The sequence below is a fragment of the Pseudophryne corroboree genome, chromosome 8 (assembly GCF_028390025.1).
Source record: "Pseudophryne corroboree isolate aPseCor3 chromosome 8, aPseCor3.hap2, whole genome shotgun sequence".
Taxonomy (NCBI): Eukaryota; Metazoa; Chordata; class Amphibia; order Anura; family Myobatrachidae; genus Pseudophryne; species Pseudophryne corroboree.
Genome location: NC_086451.1, coordinates 52,356,764 through 52,377,652, shown reverse-complemented (window position 1 = coordinate 52,377,652; position 20,889 = coordinate 52,356,764). Strand labels below are relative to the sequence as shown.

General features: G+C 49.2%; 1 protein-coding gene across 1 annotated transcript in view; it reads right to left on the bottom strand.

Annotated features, from left to right (window-relative positions):
• Nucleotides 1-20,889, bottom strand: part of FAM120C (family with sequence similarity 120 member C) — a 127,997-nt gene that overhangs the window by 64,227 nt on the left and 42,881 nt on the right. The window contains exons 8-12 of the mRNA XM_063936371.1: nt 3,065-3,344; nt 2,765-2,936; nt 804-1,053; nt 593-707; nt 256-465 (exon numbers count right to left, since the gene is read on the bottom strand). Coding sequence (XP_063792441.1) covers nt 256-465; nt 593-707; nt 804-1,053; nt 2,765-2,936; nt 3,065-3,344 — 1,027 coding nt within the window. The remainder of the gene's footprint in view (nt 1-255; nt 466-592; nt 708-803; nt 1,054-2,764; nt 2,937-3,064; nt 3,345-20,889) is intronic.

Genomic DNA, 20,889 nt, shown 5'->3' with positions numbered 1-20,889 from the left:
CCAGTTTTAGCATTCTCAGGGGGAGACTCAATTCTCCGTAGGGTGCCTTCCAGAATGGATGGGGAAGGCTCTAAGCGACCAGTATCTTTGTTTTCCCTCACACCCAGTAAAGGTGCGCAGCCAAATGACTGATGTTTGGCGTCATACATGGTGATGTGCGCAGCCAAGCATGGCAGCGGGATTGATGCAGAGAATTCAATCTCCCCCTCACTCTGCAAGCACAAGGCATATCTTCCTGCAAGATGCTTCTCTTACCTGACCGTCACACAGTTCAATTAAAGGGACTTTCTCCCGGCCTGCTCGGATCAGCTTGCTCTGGAACAGCTTCCCATCAAAGTAAATCCAAGGGCAACAATGCTCCCAGGGGACGGGCTGTCCACAGGCATCATTGGCAAAAAGTGCAGTATCCACCCCATTCATGAAGAGAGCAGCAAGTTGTACACCACGGGCATCCAGCTTTTCAATCTGCTTAACGATATCAGTGTATTAATGTAGGGCACACAGAAACCAGACATACTGATGGTAATACATTTTCTGTAGGCCACCGCATGCTGTAGTAGATTCATAGCCCGGAACTCTATCTGGCTCTTACCTTAAGCTCCTGCAGTTGGTCTGGCTCATATAGCTGCGCAGAAACAGCTTGTGCTAAGAACGCATCCAACTCATGTCTAAGTAATATCCTTCCTCCAGGCCACTGCATCATGTACCTGCAAATGACAGGAGGCTGTGAATCCTTCCTTTCTTGAGGGGCCAACCCGCCAACCCCTCCCAATTCTGTACAGCAGAATAGCGCTTCTCCTCACCGCAGTACGCAGCACATTAGGAGGAGGTGAGTCGGGACGTTGGCCGGGTTTAGCATGCTGGGAGTGTCCGACTTCATACATGCCAAGAAGGCTCTCATTCTGCGGTTCTTGTCTTCTACAGCTTTGCCAAGCCATAGCTTCTTTAAATTGGGACATGTCCATTCTCTGAAGGTCAAGGCGGACACCAGCTCTGGAGTCTGAGGAGACTTCCCTTTGTAGGCGGACCATTCCTTGATTATCATTGGCGGAACTGAACAGGCAAAGGCACAGAATTTATGTTCAATATAGGTTTAACTCAGCCAAATAACAGGCTGGTCAGCCACACTAAACAACAACTGCAGAGTCACATGTTGCCTAAACCAAGTGTGTGAAACAACTGAGGGATCATACATGGTTAAAGTGAAGGATTTGGGCTATTGATGAACAGGCTAAAAAGTTTCCACTACAAAAATATAAATGCATTGGTGATCTCCAAAAACATATGCTATTCCTCGCTACGTAAGAGGGCTGATTTTGACTCGCATGCAAAGAGGTGCAGTTGTGGGCAGCCACGAAAGCGTTTTCCTACCCTTAGGCTAATGCGACAAGCTGCAACCCTGCACTCCTAAACCGGTGTTGCTCATTGATTTTACACTACGGCAACTGTCATAATTAGTAATAACACTTGCACCAGCCAATGGGGGTCATTCCGAGTTGATCGTAGCTGTGCTAAATTTAGCACAGCTACGATCGTAAACTCAGACATGCGGGGGGACGCCCAGCACAGGGCTAGTCCGCCCCGCATGTCAGTGCCGCCCCCCCCCCCCCCCCCCCCCCCCGCACAAATACAAAAGCATTGCATAGCGGCGATGCCTTTGTATTTGAGGAGTAACTCCCGGCAAGAGCAGCTCCTGCGGCTGGCCGGGAGATACTCGCCACTCCCGCTGGCCGCAGCAGCTGACACGTCACGCAACCGCTGCGGTCCGCCCCCCGAACGGTCCGGCCACGCCTGCATTGGCCGGACCGCTCCCCCTAAACAGCGGCTTAACACCGCCGTTCAGCCCCCTCATGCCTAGCAACCGCCTCTGTCTCAGAGGCGATCGCTAGGTAACGACGGCTGCCATGCACCGGTGCACTGCGGCGCCGGCGCATGCGGAGTTCTGACCTGATCGCTGCGACAAACTGCAGCAAGCGAACGGGTCGGAATGACCCCCATGTTAGATGCACAGAGCCGCCAAAAACTGGCTTCCCTTCCCCGTATGAACAACCAAGAATCTCACGGAGCTTTAAATACACGCCCACAAGTCGGGACAGTTTTACAAGCTAAAATTGCTGCCGCCCCTGAAACGCCCTTTTTCCCAAAGACAGATCAAATGAATTCTGTATGCATAGGACGGAGATACGGTAAAATGCGTTAATTCCTCACTGTGCATACGTTGTTTGCATCAGGATCTGCCCGCCTCAATCAGCCCCCAGATGTCAGAGTGAGTTTGGATGTAACTAACTGTTGCTTCTCAGTATCACTAGCAAGTGATATGCATCACACGAAAGGCTGAAAGGTTCCGAGCCTACACAAAAGCAAAGTATGATCCATCAAAGCTACGTTCTAATTTGGGACGGTTACCAAAATAAATTACTTAAGGAAGGCAACTAAGCAGGGTAAGCAGCGAACGACTAATAGTAGACGAAAATATCCTTAGGAAGATTAGGTTTCAGACAAGGCAGCTTAGCAGAACAAAGGATTTAGACTGAGCGATAGAAAAATAAACTAGTCGATAGAGGGAACAAACAAGCGTCACATTTGTTCTCGTTTCTTCATGTACTAGAAATAGAATCAACTATTCTACTCTTAAATGTTGAGAAATGCTGAAAGCTGTATAACCACAAACATATAGTAAAGATGCAGCATCAAACAATGGCAAATAATAGTGAAACCAGTTGCGACTACGTAATAACAATGCATATGAAAACAATTCCCTCACCGTCCACAGGCAGGCGCCGGCGCATGGCTAGCCGCTCCAGCCGCCTCTGAGTCTCAGCCAAGCTAAACAGTACTCCGTAAACGTACTGGCGTGATGGGCGGAAGAGAATGGCAGCAGGAGGGAGATCAGTGTTGCACTCATCCTCTATGCATACAGGCAGTTTAATCTCGCCCTGTCGAGGCAACACACATTGAGATAAAGGTAAAATTGTGCAATCCCTTACAGATGACCTTTACTAGCCACAGCTTAGTATCGCACTTGCACAAACATGTTACTTACACATATGTTATTGTAACATACCTTTGTGAGTACGTGGTAGATGTATGGATACATAAGACCACGACGGTGTCTATGCTCTGCCACTCGTAAAACCTCAGGGGCCACTGGTGGCAGCGGTGGGGTGGTGATATCCATGTGGTTTCTAGTGGCCATGGACAGCAAAGATGGAATCTGCGACTCATTGTGTCTCAGATTTTGGGCAGGCTCTCCGCCAGCTCCCTGATGGACCCAGTTCTGGGAAACCTTTTCTCCGGAGTGCTCCTCCCAGTTAGTCTTATGCGGTCGTCCCTCTGTAACATGACTGCAGAAAGGAAGAATGAGAAGTAAATTAGCTACGGCAACAGTATCCTGTCTGTATGGCAAAGATGAAGCAAATGGGAATCTTTGGGAGCAGTGGGCACAGCAAGTACCACGGGCGTTCCCGAGCTCCCCGTCTGCAAAGGATACTTGCATCTTATCCTCTTACTTGCTGGCACACAAGCCCCGGTCTGGTAGTAGCAATAAAGAAATGTTTTACATGATTCTGAACCCGTTGTGTGCTTATAATAAACTAGAGAACTTTACATAAAAGGATAATGCGCTAAAATGCTTTTTATTGACTATATTCATATACAGGTTGAGTATCCCATATCCATATATTCCGAAATACGGAATATTCCGAAATACGGACTTTTTTGAGTGAGAGTGAGATAGTGAAACCTTTGTTTTTTGATGTCTCAATGTACACAAACTTTGTTTAATACACAAAGTTATTAAAAATATTGTATTAAATGACCTTCAGGCTGTGTGTATAAGGTGTATATGAAACATAAATGAATTGTGTGAATGTACACACACTTTGTTTAATGCACAAAGTTATAAAAAATATTGGCTAAAATTACCTTCAGGCTGTGTGTATAAGGTGTATATGTAACATAAATGCATTCTGTGCTTCGACTTAGGCCCCATCACCATGATATCTCATTATGGTATGCAATTATTCCAAAATATGGAAAAATCCGATATCCAAAGTACCTCTGGTCCCAAGCATTTTGGATAAGGGAGACTCAACCTGTACCATTAATCCCTCGCTGGGCTGTCAGCAGTTACAAAGCCGTCTCCCCCACACACCAGATACCATCAGGATACCTATATGCGAGTCCACAGTGCCCTATACATGCATACAACCTTCACAAACATCAGACTCGAGAGTTTTGGAGCATAGAAGACCCAACCGACAATGAAGCTCTATGTATAACGGAACTAACTTTCACTGCACTATTTATTGTTACGCTGATTTAAAAATGATTTATGACCTCTATTACCTTTTGCATTTCAGAACACATTTACAATATTGTCTATGTTTTATTGGGACAGCATACACCTGTAATTTCACTTTGTTTAGAAGGGTTGGTTTTGTGTGTCGCCGGTTACCATACCAACGGCGGGATCCCAGCTCTTAGATGGCCGGCAGGTGGGGGTGGGGGAGGGGAGCGCAACAGAGCCCCTTGCGGCGGTACACCCACGAGTGGGAATAGTCCCTGTTGGTCGGCATGCCGACCGTCTGGCTGTTCCATGCCAGAAGTTAAGATATTTGTCATTATATAAAACTGATCAAATGAGTATAGCTTGAACAGGAGGCCTGTGGCAACCTTTAGAAGCATGGAGCATGGGGTTAGGCCAATGTGTTGACAATCCAAGCATTTAGATGGCACATGGTAGCTATATGACACTCTTGTCAAACAGACACATGCACACAGAAATTGTTCGGGCTGCTGCGTTACTCTGCACGGTTTTCGCCAAAGCCCATGTGCATTGAAAATCCATTTAACATAGAGGTCAATAGTTCTGAAAATTGCCAATAGAACTAATGCTGCTTTCAAGAGGGGGTGAACACATTACTTGAAAGATGTAGAATTACTGCTGGTGTGTCCAATGCCCTTATCAGGCCAATGGGCTGCCAAACTACCCAGTTTCAGCTTAAGAATACAGAATACAGTGATAAGTACCCAAGAATACAGTGATAAGTAACCAAAGCAGCTGGAATACTAGAAATACAAGCAGAAGCTTTTCGACACTTTTAGAATTACTACTGGAAAATCAGGGTCCTCCACCTCTCTAACTCCACCCTCATCTTGCCTACAGCCAGCCTCAAGTTTTTTATTAACAAAGCCCAAAGGAAAGTAAGAGTATAAACAACTGACGTGAGAAAAACCACTGTCCAAACAAGAACTAAAATAAAATAAAACAGAATTAGGAGCATTAGGGGAGGCCCTGCCAAGTGTCCCCTATGTATTTTGGAGAAAAGAATTTGCAACATGAGTACAAAAATCCCTTTTTACCTTCATCCTTGCAGGACTCAAACACTGAGGACATCCAAAAATAAGATTTTACTTACCGATAAATCTATTTCTCGTAGTCCGTAGTGGATGCTGGGGACTCCGTCAGGACCATGGGGATTAGCGGCTCCGCAGGAGACAGGGCACAAAAATAAAGCTTTAGGATCAGGTGGTGTGCACTGGCTCCTCCCCCCATGACCCTCCTCCAAGCCTCAGTTAGGATACTGTGCCCGGACGAGCGTACACAATAAGGAAGGATTTTGAATCCCGGGTAAGACTCATACCAGCCACACCAATCACACCGTACAACTTGTGATCTGAACCCAGTTAACAGTATGACAAACGTAGGAGCCTCTGAACAGACGGCTCACAACAATAACAACCCGATTTTTTTGTAACAATAACTATGTACAAGTATTGCAGACAATCCGCACTTGGGATGGGCGCCCAGCATCCACTACGGACTACGAGAAATAGATTTATCGGTAAGTAAAATCTTATTTTCTCTGACGTCCTAGTGGATGCTGGGGACTCCGTCAGGACCATGGGGATTATACCAAAGCTCCCAAACGGGCGGGAGAGTGCGGATGACTCTGCAGCACCGAATGAGAAAACTCCAGGTCCTCTTTAGCCAGGGTATCAAATTTGTAGAATTTTACAAACGTGTTCTCCCCCGACCACGTAGCTGCTCGGCAGAGTTGTAATGCCGAGACCCCTCGGGCAGCCGCCCAGGATGAGCCCACCTTCCTTGTGGAATGGGCCTTGACAGATTTAGGCTGCCACAGAATGTGCAAGTTGAATTGTGCTACAAATCCAACGAGCAATCGTCTGCTTAGAAGCAGGAGCACCCAGCTTGTTGGGTGCATACAGTATAAACAGCGAGTCAGATTTTCTGACTCCAGCCGTCCTTGAAATATATATTTTCAATGCCCTGACAACGTCCAGCAACTTGGAATCCTCCAAATCGCTAGTAGCCGCAGGCACCACAATAGGCTGGTTCAGGTGAAACGCTGACACCACCTTAGGCAGAAACTGAGGACGCGTCCGCAGTTCTGCCCTGTCCGAATGGAAAATCAGATATGGGCTTTTATACGATAAAGCCGCCAATTCTGACACTCTCCTTGCTGAAGCCAGGGCCAGTAGCATGGTTACTTTCCATGTAAGATATTTCAAATCCACCGATTTGAGCGTCTCAAACCAATGGGATTTGAGAAAATCCAAAACTACATTAAGGTCCCAAGGAGCCACTGGGGGCACAACCGGGGGCTGTATATGTAGTACTCCTTTTACAAAAGTCTGGACTTCAGGAACTGAAGCCAATTCTTTCTGGAAGAAAATCGACAGGGCCGAAATTTGAACCTTAATGGACCCCAATTTGAGGCCCATAGACAATCCTGTTTGCAGGAAATGTAGGAATCGACCCAATTGAAATTCCTCCGTGGGGGCCTTCCTGGCCTCACACCACGCAACATATTTTCTCCAAATGCGGTGATAATGTTGTGCAGTCACCTCCTTCCTGGCTTTTACCAGTGTAGGAATGACCTCTTCCGGAATGCCTTTTTCCCTTAGAATTCGGCGTTCAACCGCCATGCCGTCAAACGCAGCCGCGGTAAGTCTTGGAATAGACACGGTCCCTGCTGAAGCAGGTCCCGTCTTAGAGGTAGAGGCCACGGATCTTCCGTGAGCATCTCCTGAAGTTCCGGGTACCAAGTTCTTCTTGGCCAATCCGGAGCCACGAGTATCGTTCTTACTCCCCTTTGCCGTATAATTCTCAGTACTTTTGGTATGAGAGGCAGAGGAGGAAACACATACACTGACTGGAACACCCACGGTGTTACCAGAGCGTCCACAGCTATTGCCTGAGGGTCTCTTGACCTGGCGCAATACCTGTCCAGTTTTTTGTTGAGGCGAGACGCCATCATATCCACCTTTGGTTTTTCCCAACGGTTCACAATCATGTGGAAGACTTCTGGATGAAGTCCCCACTCTCCCGGGTGTAGATCGTGTCTGCTGAGGAAGTCTGCTTCCCAGTTGTCCACTCCCGGAATGAACACTGCTGACAGTGCTATCACATGATCTTCCGCCCAGCGAAGAATCCTTGCAGCTTCTGCCATTGCTCTCCTGCTTCTTGTGCCGCCCTGTCTGTTTACGTGGGCGACTGCCGTGGTGTTGTCCGACTGGATCAACACCGGCTGACCCTGAAGCAGGGGTTTTGCCAGGCTTAGAGCATTGTAAATCACTCTTAGCTCCAGTATATTTATGTGAAGAGACATCTCCAGGCTTGACCATACTCCCTGGAAGTTTCTTCCCTGTGTGACCGCTCCCCAGCCTCTCAGACTGGCATCCGTGGTCACCAGGACCCAGTCCTGTATGCCGAATCTGCGGCCCTCTAACAGATGAGCACTCTGCAACCACCACAGAAGAGACACCCTTGTCCGTGGCGATAAGGTTATCCGCTGATGCATCTGCAGATGCGATCCGGACCATTTGTCCAGCAGATCCCACTGAAAAGTTCGTGCGTGGAATCTGCCGAATGGAATCGCTTCGTAAGAAGCCACCATCTTTCCCAGGACTCTTGTGCATTGATGCACAGACACTTTCCCTGGTTTTAGGAGGTTCCTGACAAGTTCGGATAACTCCCTGGCTTTCTCCTCCGGAAGAAACACCTTTTTCTGAACCGTGTCCAGAATCATTCCCAGGAACAGCAGACGTGTCGTCGGGGTCAATTGAGATTTTGGAAAATTCAAAATCCACCCGTGCTGTTGCAGCACTACTTGGGTTAGTGCTACTACGTCCCCCAGCTGTTCCCTGGACCTTGCCCTTATCAGGAGATCGTCCAAGTAAGGGATAATTAATACGCCTTTTCTTCGCAGAAGAAACATCATTTCGGCCATTACCTTGGTAAAGACCCGAGGTGCCGTGGACAATCCAAACGGCAGCGTCTGAAACTGATAATGACAGTTTTGCACCACGAACCTGAGGTACCCTTGATGTGAAGGGCAAATTGGGACATGCAGGTAAGCATCCTTGATGTCCAGGGACACCATAAAGTCCCCTTCTTCCAGATTCGCTATCACTGCTCTGAGTGACTCCATCTTGAACTTGAATTTTTGTATGTACAGGTTCAAAGATTTCAGATTTAGAATAGGTCTTACCGAGCCGTCCGGATTCGGTACCACAAATAGTGTGTAATAATACCCCTTTCCCTGTTGTAGGAGGGGTACCTTGACTATCACCTGCTGAGAATACAGCTTGTGAATGGCTTCCAATACCGTCGCCCTGTCTGAGGGAGACGTTGGCAGAGCAGACTTTAGGAACCGGCGAGGGGGAGACTTCTCGAATTCCAACCTGTAACCCTGAGATACTATCTGCAGGATCCAGGGGTCCACCTGTGAGTGAGCCCACTGTGTGCTGAAATTCTTGAGTCGACCCCCCACCGCCCCTGAGTCCGCTTGTAAAGCCCCAACGTCATGCTGAGGGCTTTGCAGAAGCCGGGGGGGGGGGGCTTCTGCTCCTGGGAAGAAGCTACTTGGTGCACTCTCTTACCCTTTCCTTTGCCTCGGGGCAAATATGACTGTCCTTTCGCCCGCTTGTTCCTATAGGAACGAAAGGACTGCGGCTGAAAAGACGGTGTCTTTTTCTGTTGGGAGGGGACCTGAGGTAAAAAGGTGGATTTCCCGGCTGTTGCCGTGGCCACCAAATCCGATAGACCGACCCCAAATAATTCCTCCCCCTTATACGGCAATACTTCCATATGCCGTTTGGAATCCGCATCACCTGACCATTGTCGCGTCCATAAACTTCTTCTGGCAGATATGGACATCGCACTTACTCTCAATGCCAGAGTGCAAATATCCCTCTGAGCATCTCGCATATAAAGAAAAGCATCCTTTAATTGCTCTAAAGCCAATAAAATACTGTCCCTATCTAGGGTATCAATATTTTCAGTCAGGGAATCCGACCAAACCACCCCAGCACTGCACATCCATGCAGAGGCGATGGCTGGTCGCAGTATAACACCAGTATGAGTGTATATACTTTTCAGGGTAGTTTCCAGCCTCCTATCCGCTGGATCCTTGAGGGCGGCCGTTTCAGGAGACGGTAACGCCACTTGTTTTGATAAGCGTGTGAGCGCCTTATCCACCCTAGGGGGTGTTTCCCAGCGCGCCCTAACCTCTGGCGGGAAAGGATATAATGCCAATAACTTCTTTGAAATTAGCAGTTTTCTATCGGGGTTAACCCACGCTTCATCACACACTTCATTCAATTCGTCTGATTCAGGAAAAACTACAGGTAGTTTTTTCAGACCCCACATAATACCCCTTTTTGTGGTACATGCAGTATCAGAGATATGCAAAGCCTCCTTCATTGCCGTGATCATATAACGTGTGGCCCTACTGGAAAATACGTTTGTTTCTTCACCGTCGACACTAGATTCGGTGTCCGTGTCTGGGTCTGTGTCGACCGACTGAGGTAAAGGGCGTTTTACAGCCCCTGACGGTGTCTGAGACGCCTGGACAGGTACTAACTGGTTTGCCGGCCGTCTCATGTCGTCAACTGATTTTTGTAATGTGCTGACATTATCACGTAATTCCATAAACAAAGCCATCCATTCCGGTGTCGACTCCCTAGGGGGTGACATCACCATTACCGGCAATTGCTCCGCCTCCACACCAACATCGTCCTCATACATGTCGACACACACGTACCGACACACAGCAGACACACAGGGAATGCTCTTATCGAAGACAGGACCCCACTAGCCCTTTGGGGAGACAGAGGGAGAGTTTGCCAGCACACACCCAAGCGCTATAAATATATAGGAACAACCCTATAGAAGTGTTGTCTCCCTTATAGCAGCTTAATATATCAAAAAACGCCAAAAAAGTGCCCCCCCCTCTCTGTTTTACCCTGTTTCTGTAGTGCAGTGCAGGGGAGAGTCCTGGGAGCCTTCCTCACAGCGGAGCTGAGCAGGAAAATGGCGCTGTGTACTGAGGAGATAGGCCCCGCCCCCTATTTCGGCGGGCTCTTCTCCGGTGTGAGACCTGGCAGGGGTTAAATACATCCATATAGCCCCAGGGGCTATATGTGATGTATTTTTTAGCCAGAACAAAGTATTCTCATTGCTGCCCAGGGCGCCCCCCGCAGCGCCCTGCACCCTCCGTGACCGCTGGTGTGAAGTGTGTGACAACAATGGCGCACAGCTGCAGTGCTGTGCGCTACCTCATGAAGACTGAAAAGTCTTCTGCCGCCGGTTTCTGGACCTCTTCACTTTTCGGCATCTGCAAGGGGGTCGGCGGCGCGGCTCCGGGACCGGACTCCATGGCTGGGCCTGTGTTCGATCCCTCTGGAGCTAATGGTGTCCAGTAGCCTAAGAAGCCAATCCATCCTGCACGCAGGTGAGTTCACTTCTTCTCCCCTAAGTCCCTCGTTGCAGTGAGCCTGTTGCCAGCAGGACTCACTGTAGAATAAAAAACCTAAAAACTTTTTCTAAGCAGCTCTTTAGGAGAGCCACCTAGATTGCACCCTGCTTGGACGGGCACAAAAACCTAACTGAGGCTTGGAGGAGGGTCATGGGGGGAGGAGCCAGTGCACACCACCTGATCCTAAAGCTTTATTTTTGTGCCCTGTCTCCTGCGGAGCCGCTAATCCCCATGGTCCTGACGGAGTCCCCAGCATCCACTAGGACGTCAGAGAAAATAGGATATGAATTACCTACCGGTAAATCCTTTTCTCGGAGTCCATAAGGGATATTGGGGAGACTTAGTACGATGAGGTATAGACCGGGTCCAAAGGAGCCAGCGCACTTTCACTTTCTTCAACTAGGTGTGCTGGCTCCTCCCCTCTACGCCTCCTCACAGAGGCAGTTATAGGTAAAACAGTGAATGAAGGAGAAAGGACATACTTGAGAGAAGGAACATACAACAAAGGGGGTCATTCAGACCCGATCGCACGCTAGCTTTTTTTGCAGCGGTGCAATCGGGTCTGAACTGCGCATGCTCCGCAATGCGCAGGCGAATCGGCGACGGGGATCGCCGGACAGAGACAGATTTAACTAAGAAAGCGATCGCACCGGCGATCACAAGAAGATTGACAGGAAGAGGCCGTTTGTGGGTGTCAACTGTCCGTTTTTAAGGAGTGTCCGGGAGAACGCAGGCGTGTCCAGACGTTTGGAGGGAGGATTCCCGACGTCAGCTCCTGGCCGGCTGAGTAAGTCCTGAGCTGTGCAGAGACTACACAAACTTTTGTTTGTGCAGCTCTCTGCACAAGCGATCGCACTCCGGCACAGCAATTACCCCCTGTAGGCAGCAACTACCTGATAGCTGCACTGCAAAAAACCGCCTGCGTGCGATCAGGTCTGAATCACCCCCAAAGAGTGGTGAGATTTACACACCATCAAACCAATAACATAACGACCAGCAACGGCTAGTAACAAAACAGCAACAGCTGAACAGGGAACCATAGAAGAGATAACCTGCAGAAAAGTAACCGCACAGAGGCGGCCACCCAAAATCCCTTATGGACTACGAGAAAAGGATTTACCGGTAAGTAATTAAAATCCTATTTTCTCTAGCATCCATAAGGGATATTGGGGGAATATAGTACGATGGTGATGTCCCAAAGCTTCCAGAATGGGCGGGAATAATCGGAGACTTCTGCAGCACCGCCTGCCCAAACTGGGTATCCTCTTTGGCCAGGGTATCAAACCTGTAGAACTTCACAAAGGTGTTCTTCCCCGACCAGGTAGTAGTTTGGCACAGTTGCAAGGCTGAGACTCCACGGGCAGCAGCCCAGGAAGACCCCACCGATCTTGTAGAGTGGGCCTTTAGAGACTGTGGAACAGGTAAGGCTGCTGACACATAGGTCTGCTGGATAGTAAGCCTAAGCCAACAAGCAATGGACTGCTTTGAAGCAGGGCAACCCTTTTTTTGCAAATCATATAGCACGAACAAGGAATCCGTCTTTCTGATCCGAGCCGTTCTCTTGACATAGATCTTCAAGGCTCGCACAGCATCCAATGCCTCCGGAGGAGCAGAATCATCAGAACTGGACAGAACCACAATAGGTTGATTCAAGTGGAAAGCAGAGACGACCTTCGGCAGGAACTGCTGCCTAGTCCTGAGCTCCGCTCTGTCCTTGTGAAAGACCAAGTAGGGGCTTTTACACGATAAGGGCCCCAATTCTGAGACACGCCTAGCAGAAGCAAGGGACAATAACATCACTGTCGTCCACGTGAGGTACTTGTCTTCTACCATCATCAGAGGTTCAAACCAGGAGGACTGTAGAAATTACAACATTACAATCAAATCCTAGGGTGCCGTGGGTGGCACAAAAGGAGGTTGAATGTGAAGCACCTCTTGCAAGAAGGTCTGAACTTCTGGCAATACTGCCAATTTCTTCTGGAAGGAAATTGAGAGAGTTGAAATCTGGACCTTAATGGATCCCAGACGTAAGCCCTTATCCACACCAGCCTGCAGGAAACTGAGGAAACATCCCAAGTTGAACTCCGCATGCGGATACGTGCGGTCCTCGCATCAAGAGACATATCTCCTCCAGATATGATGATAGTGTTTTGACGTGACAGGTTTCCTGGCCCGAACCATGGTAGCAATAACCTTTTTGGAAAGGCCCTTGTGAGCTTGGATGTTCCGCTCAACCTCCGTGCCGTCAAACGAAGCCGCCGTAAGTCCAGGTAGACGAACGGTCCTTGTTGAAAAAGATCTCTTCGAAGTGGCAGAGGCCAAGGGTCTTCGATGGACATGTCCAGAAGTTCCGCGTACCACGCCCTCCGAGGCCAATCCAGGGCAATCAGAATTGCCAGGACTCTTTAATTCCTGGTGTGCTTTAGCACCCTTGGGAGCAATAGAATCGGAGGAAACAGGTAGACCTGCCGGTAAGGCCAAGGCGACGTCAGTGCATCTACTGCCCTCGCCTGAGGGTCCCTGGTTTGTGAGCAATACCAACGAAGCTTCTTGTTGATGTCTATTTGTGGGCAGCCTGCACTGGTCGATGATCTGCTGAAACACCTGATGGTGAAGCCCCCACTCTCCCGGGTGGAGATCGTAATGACTCAGGAAGTCTGCTTCCCGGTTGTCTACTCCCGGAATGAAGATTGCGGACAGTGCTCTTGCATTTTTTTCTGCCCAGAGGAGTCTCTGACACCTCTCGCATGCAGGCCCTGCTTTCTGTCCCCCCTTGTCGATTGATGTACGTCACTGCCGTGGCGATGTCAGACTATACTTGGATTGCGTGATCCCTGAGCAGAGGGGGAGGCCTGAATCAGAGCACTGTAGATCGCCCGAAGTTCCAGAATGTTAATCGGAAGTAGGGCTTCGTGGGCAGAGCACCTGCCCTGTTCGTGAGGAGGATCCAATCCTGAATCCCGAAACTTCGGCCTTCCAGTAGGTTGGAGGACTGCAGCCACCACAGGAGGGAAATCCTGGCCTGAGGTGACAGCTGTATTATCCGGTGCATCTGAAGATGTGATCCGGACCACTTAATCAGGAGATCCAAATGAAATGTTCTGGCATGGAACCTTCCATACTGGATCACCTAGTAAGAGGCAACCATCTTCTCCAACAATCTTATGCAAAGATGGATGGATATTCGAGTAGGCCGGAGAACCATTCGGACCATCTCCTGAAGTGTTCTCGCTTTGTCCTCTGGGAGGAACACTTTCTGGGCAACAGTATCCAGCAACATTCCCAGGAACAGGTGCCGCTGAGTTGGCTCCAGGTGGGACTTCTTTGAATTGAGGATCCACCCATGGTGTGACAGAAGTTGGATAGTGCAGTCTATCTGGAGCAATAAAAGCTCCCTGGATCTTGCTTTTATCAGGAGATCGTCCAGGTAAGGTACAATATTGACCCCTTGGACCCGGAGTTGGAACATTATCTCCGCCATCACCTTCGTGAACACCCTCGGAGCTGTGGACGGGCTGAAGGTTAGTGCCTGGAACTTGTAGTGATCGTTCAGCAGGGTAAACCTCGGGTAAGCCTGGTGAGGTGGCCAAATTGAGATATGGAGATAGGCGTCCTTTATATCCAGTAAGACCATGAACTCCCGTTCTTCCAGGCCCGCAATCACTGCTCGCAAGGATTCCATCTTGAACTTGAAAACCTTTAGGTAAGGGTTCAAGGATTTTAGATTCAAAATGGGCCTTACCGAACCATCCGGTTTCGGTACCACAAACAGGTTAGAGTAGTAACCCTTTCCATGTTGTTGCAGTGGCACTGGAGCAATGACTTGGGACTGGAGCAATGACTTGGGACTGGACCAACTTTAGGATGGCCTGTTGCAGCGCAACACGCGTATCCTCCAAAGCTGGTAAGCTTGATTTGAAAAATCATTGGGGAGGAGCGACGCCGAACTCCAGCTTGTAGCCGAGAAATGAGGTCCTTCACCCAGATATCCTGGCAGGAGCTTTCCCAGATGCGGCTGAAGTGAAAGAGCCGAGCTCCCACCTCGAGATCCCCTCGGGGTGGGTGGGCACCGTCATGCTGAGGCCTTAGTGGAAGCTGAACTGGTGCTCTCTTAAGAACCTGCGATTGCCGGTTTTCTTGTCTTACCCTCTGGTACCTCCAGCCGCACTGAAGGCACCTCTGGCTCTAGATTTAAATCTGTTAGACCGAAAGGACTGGGAAGACTGCCCGGGTAGGAACATCTAGGCGGTGGGGCCTTAGAGGGCAGAAACGTGGATTTCCCCGCAGTTACCTTAGAAATCCACGTATCCAACTACACCCCAAAGAGCTAATCCACTGAAAAAATAAGATTTTAAACCTACCGGTAAATCTTTTTCTCCTAGTCCGTAGAGGATGCTGGGGACTCCGTAAGGACCATGGGGTATAGACGGGCTCCGCAGGAGACATGGGCACTCTAAAGACTTTAGATGGGTGTGCACTGGCTCCTCCCTCTATGCCCCTCCTCCAGACCTCAGTTAAAGAACTGTGCCCAGAGGAGACGGACAGTACGAGGAAAGGATTTTTGTTAATCTAAGGGCAAGATACATACCAGCCCACACCATCCACACCGTACAACATGGAATATACGAACCAGTTAACAGTATGAAACAAAACATCATCAGCCAGAGACTGATCAAAACTGTAACATAACCCTTATGTAAGCAATAACTATATACAAGCCTTGCAGAATTTAGTCCGCACTGGGACGGGCGCCCAGCATCCTCTACGGACTAGGAGAAAAAGATTTACCGGTAGGTTTAAAATCTTATTTTCTCTTACGTCCTAGAGGATGCTGGGGACTCCGTAAGGACCATGGGGATTATATCAAAGCTCCAGACCGGGCGGGAGAGTGCGGATGACTCTGCAGCACCGATTGAGCAAACATGAGGTCCTCATCAGCCAAGCTATCAAACTTATAGAATTTAGCAAAAGTGTTTGAACCCGACCAAGTAGCTGCTCAGCAAAGTTGTAATGCCGAGACACCTCGGGCAGCCGCCCAAGAAGAGCCCACCTTCCTAGTGGAATGGGCCTTTACCGAATTTGGTAACGGCAATCCAGCCGTAGAATGAGCCTGCTGAATCGTGTTACAGATCCAGCGGGCAATAGTCTGCTTAGAAGCAGGAGCGCCAACCTTGTTGGCTGCATACAGGACAAACAGTGCCTCTGTTTTCCTAACCCGAGCCGTCCTGGCTACATAAACTTTTAAGGCCCTGACTACATCAAGAGACTTGGAATCCTCCAAGTCACCACAATAGGTTGGTTTATATGAAACGATGAAACCACCGTAGGCAGAAATTGAGGACGAGTCCTCAACTCTGCTCTATCCACATGGAAAATTAGATAGGGGCTTTTGTGAGACAAAGCCGCCAATTTGGACACCCGCCTCGCAGATGCCAAGGCTAACAACATGACCACTTTCCAAGTGAGAAATTTTAACTCAACTGTTTGAAGAGGTTCAAACCAGTGTGACTTAAGGAACTGTAACTCCCATGGCACCACTGGGGGCACAAAAGGAGGCTGCATGTGCAGCACTCCCTTTACAAAAGTCTGGACTTCTGGGAGAGGAGCCAATTCCTTCTGAAAGAATATTGACAGGGCCGAAATCTGCACCTTAATGGAGCCTAACTTTAGGCCCATATCCACTCCTGTCTGTAGAAAACGGCCCAGGTGGAAATCTTCCGTAGGAGCATTCTTGGCTTCACACCAAGATACATATTTCCTCCAGATACGGTGATAATGTTTCGCCGTCACCTCCTTCCTAGCTTTTATCAGAGTAGGGATGACTTCCCCCGGAATACCTTTCCTAGTTAGGATTTGGCGTTCAACCGCCATGCCGTCAAACGTAACCGCGGTAAGTCTTGGAACACGCAGGGCCCCTGCTGCAACAGTTCCTCCCTGGGAGGAAGAGGCCACGGAACTTCTGTGAGCATTTCCTGAAGATCTGAATACCAGGCCCTTCGAGGCCAATCCGGAACAATGAGTATTGTCTGGACTCTTTTTCGTCTTATGATTCTCATTATTTTTGAGATGAGTGGAAGAGGAGGGAAGACATAGACCGACGGAAACACCCACGGTGTCACCAGGGCGTCTACCGCTACAGCCTGAGGGTCCTATGACCTGGAACAATACCTCCGAAGTTTCTTGTTGAGGCGTGACGCCATCATGTCTATTTGAGGAAGCCCCCAACGACTTGTTATCTCTGCAAAAAACTTCTTGATGAAGACCCCACTCTCCTGGATGGAGATCGTGTCTCCTGAGGAAGTCTGCTTCCCAGTTGTCCACTCCCGGAATGAAGACTGCTGACAGCGCGCTTACGTGATTTTCCGCCCAGCGAAGAATCCTGGTGGCTTCCGCCATTGCCACTCTGCTCCTTGTCCCGCCTTGGCGGTTTACATGAGCCACTGCTGTGACGTTGTCCGATTGAATCAGAACAGGTAGGTCGATAAGAAGAGTCTCCGCTTGTCGTAGGCCGTTGTATATGGCCCTTAATTCCAGCACGTTGATGTGTAGACAAGCCTCCTGGCTTGACCACAGTCCCTGAAAATTTCTTCCTTGTGTGACTGCTCCCCATCCTCGGAGGCTCGCGTCCGTGGTTACCAGAACCCAGTCTTGAATGCCGAACCTGCGACCCTCTAGAAGGTGAGCACTCTGCAGCCACCACAGGAGAGACACCCTGGCCCTGGGGGACAAGCTTATTTTCTGTTGTATTTGTAGATGGGACCCCGACCACTTGTCCAGAAGGTCCCACTGATATGTTGGAATCAACTGCGACTTTGGCAGATTTAGGATCCAGCCGTGTTGCTGCAGCACTCTCAGGGAGAGTGACACGCTTTTCAGCAACAGATCACTCGATCTCGCTTTTATCAGGAGATCGTCCAAGTATGGGATAATTGTGACTCCTTGCCTGCGTAGGAGCACCATCATTTCCGCCATTACCTTGGTGAAAATCCTCGGGGCCGTGGACAGCCCAAACGGCAACGTCTGAAACTGCTAATGACAATCCTGTACAGCGAATCTCAGGTACGCCTGATGAGGGGGATAAATGGGGACATGAAGGTATGCATCCTTTATGTCTAGTGATACCATAAAATCCCCCCCTTCCAGGCTGGAGATCACTGCCCGGAGAGATTCCATCTTGAATTTGAACCTCTTTAGATACAGGTTTAGGGATTTTAGATTCAGAATGGGTCTGACCGAGCCATCCGGTTTCGGGACCACAAATAGGGTTGAATAGTACCCTTTCCCCTGTTGTATTAGGGGAACCTTGATAATCACCTGCTGTCGACACAGCTTTTGTATTGCAGCTAAAACTATTTACCTCTCTGGGGGAGAAGCTGGCAAAGCCGACTTGAAAAATCGGCGAGGAGGCACTTCTTCGAATTCCAGTTTGTAGCCTTGGGATACAATTTCTATCGCCCAAGGATCCAAATCTGACAGAACTCAGACCTGGCTGAAGAGTCGAAGACGTGCCCCCACCGGTGCGGACTCCTGCAGTGGAGCCCCAGCGTCATGCAGTGGATTTTGTAGAAGCCGGGGAGGACTTCTGTTCCTGGGAACTAGCCGTAGCAAGCATTCTTTCCCTCTACCCTTACCTCTGGCGAGGAAGGACGAGCCCCGACCTCTTCTGGACTTATGTGACCGAAAGGACTGCATCTGATATTGAGGTGTTTTCTTTTGCTGTGGGGAAACATAAGGCAAAAAAGAAGATTTACCCGCGGTAGCTGTGGAAACCAGGTCCGCGAGGCCCTCTCCAAATAAAACGTAAGGCAAAGTTTCCATATGTCTCTTTGAATCGACATCACCCGTCCATTGGCGGGTCCACAGGGCTCGCCTAGCAGAAATTGCCATGGCATTGGCTCTTGAACCCAACAGCCCAACGTCTCTCATATATAACGCTGCGTCTTTAATATGACCCAAGGTCAATAAAATGCTATCCTTATCTAGGGTGTCAATGTCAGATGACAAGTTATCTGCCCATGCTGCTATTGCGCTACATACCCATGCCGACGCTACTGCCGGTCTCAGCAAGGCACCCGTGTGTGTATAAATTGATTTTAAGGTAGTCTCCTGTCTGCGATCAGCAGGGTCCTTGAGGGCTGCCGTGTCTGGAGACGGTAGCGCCAACTTTTTGGACAACCGCGTCAAAGCCTTGTCCACCCTGGGCGAGGATTCCCACCGTAACCTGTCCTGTGCGGGGAAAGGATACGCCATAAGAATTCTCTTGGGAATCTGCAGTTTCTTGTCCGGAGTTTCCCAAGCTTTTTCAAATAAAGCGTTCAGCTCATGAGATGGGGGAAAGGTTACCTCAGGTTTCTTCTCCTTAAACATGCATACCCTCGTGTCAGGCACCGAGGGGTCCTCTGTAATATGCAAAACATCTTTTATTGCAATAATTATATAATGAATACTCTTGGCCACCCTTGGGTGTAACCTTGCATCATCATAGTCGACACTGGAGTCAGAATCCGTGTCAGTATCAGTGTCAGCTATCTGGGAAAGGGGACGTTTATGAGACCCCGAAGGGCCTTGTGACACAGTCAAAGCCATGGATTGACTCCCTGCTTTTTCCCTGGACTCTGCTTTGTCCAATCTTTTATGTAATAAATTCACATTTGCATTTAAAACATTCCACATATCCAACCAATCAGGTGTCGGCGTCGCCGACGGAGACACCACAATCACCTGCTCTACCTCCTCCTTAGACGAGCCTTCCGCTTCAGACATGTCGACACACACGTACTGACACTCCCACACACACTGGGATATACAATTATGGGGACAGCCCCTCAATAAGGCCCTTCGGAGAGACAGAGAGAGAGTATGCCAGCACACACCCAGCGCCACTGGACACTGGAATAAAATCCCAGACTGAGACTGTACAGCGCTCTTTTATAGAATAAATAATACACTCACTGCGCCAATTAAATGTGCCCCCCCCCCACCCTCTTTTTTGCACTCTGTACTTGCTCAGCAGGGTAGAGTCCGGGGAGCAGCTTCTCTGCAGCTTGCTGTGGAGAAAATAAGAATTTACTCACCGGTAATTCTATTTCTCGTAGTCCGTAGTGGATGCTGGGAACTCCGTAAGGACCATGGGGAATAGCGGGCTCCGAAGGAGGCTGGGCACTCTAGAAAGATCTTAGACTACCTGGTGTGCACTGGCTCCTCCCACTATGACCCTCCTCCAAGCCTCAGTTAGGTACTGTGCCCGGACGAGCGTACACAATAAGGAAGGATTTTGAATCCCGGGTAAGACTCATACCAGCCACACCAATCACACCGTACAACTCGTGATATGAAACACAGTTAACAGTATGAAACAATAGAGCCTCTCAACAGATGGCTCAACAATAACCCGATTTAGTTAACCATAACTATGTACAAGTATTGCAGATAAACCGCACTTGGGATGGGCGCCCAGCATCCACTACGGACTACGAGAAATAGAATTACCGGTGAGTAAATTCTTATTTTCTCTAACGTCCTAGTGGATGCTGGGAACTCCGTAAGGACCATGGGGATTATACCAAAGCTCCCAAACGGGCGGGAGAGTGCGGATGACTCTGCAGCACTGAATGAGAGAACTCCAGGTCCTCCTCAGCCAGGGTATCAAATTTGTAGAATTTTTGCAAACGTGTTTGCCCCTGACCAAGTAGCTGCTCGGCAAAATTGTAAAGCCGAGACCTCTCGGGCAGCCGCCCAAGATGAGCCCACCTTCCTTGTGGAATGGGCATTGACAGATTTTGGCTGTGGCAGGCCTGCCACAGAATGTGCAAGCTGAATTGTACTACAAATCCAACGAGCAATAGTCTGCTTAGAAGCAGGAGCACCCAGCTTGTTAGGTGCATATAGGATAAACAGCGAGTCAGATTTTCTGACTCTAACCGTTCTGGAAACATATATTTTCAGTGCCCTGACAACGTCTAGCAACTTGGAGTCCTCCAAGTCCCTAGTAGCCTAGGCACCACAATAGGCTGGTTCAGGTGAAACGCTGACACCACCTTTGGGAGAAACTGGGGACGAGTCCTCAATTCTGCCCTATCCATATGGAAAATCAAATAAGGGCTTT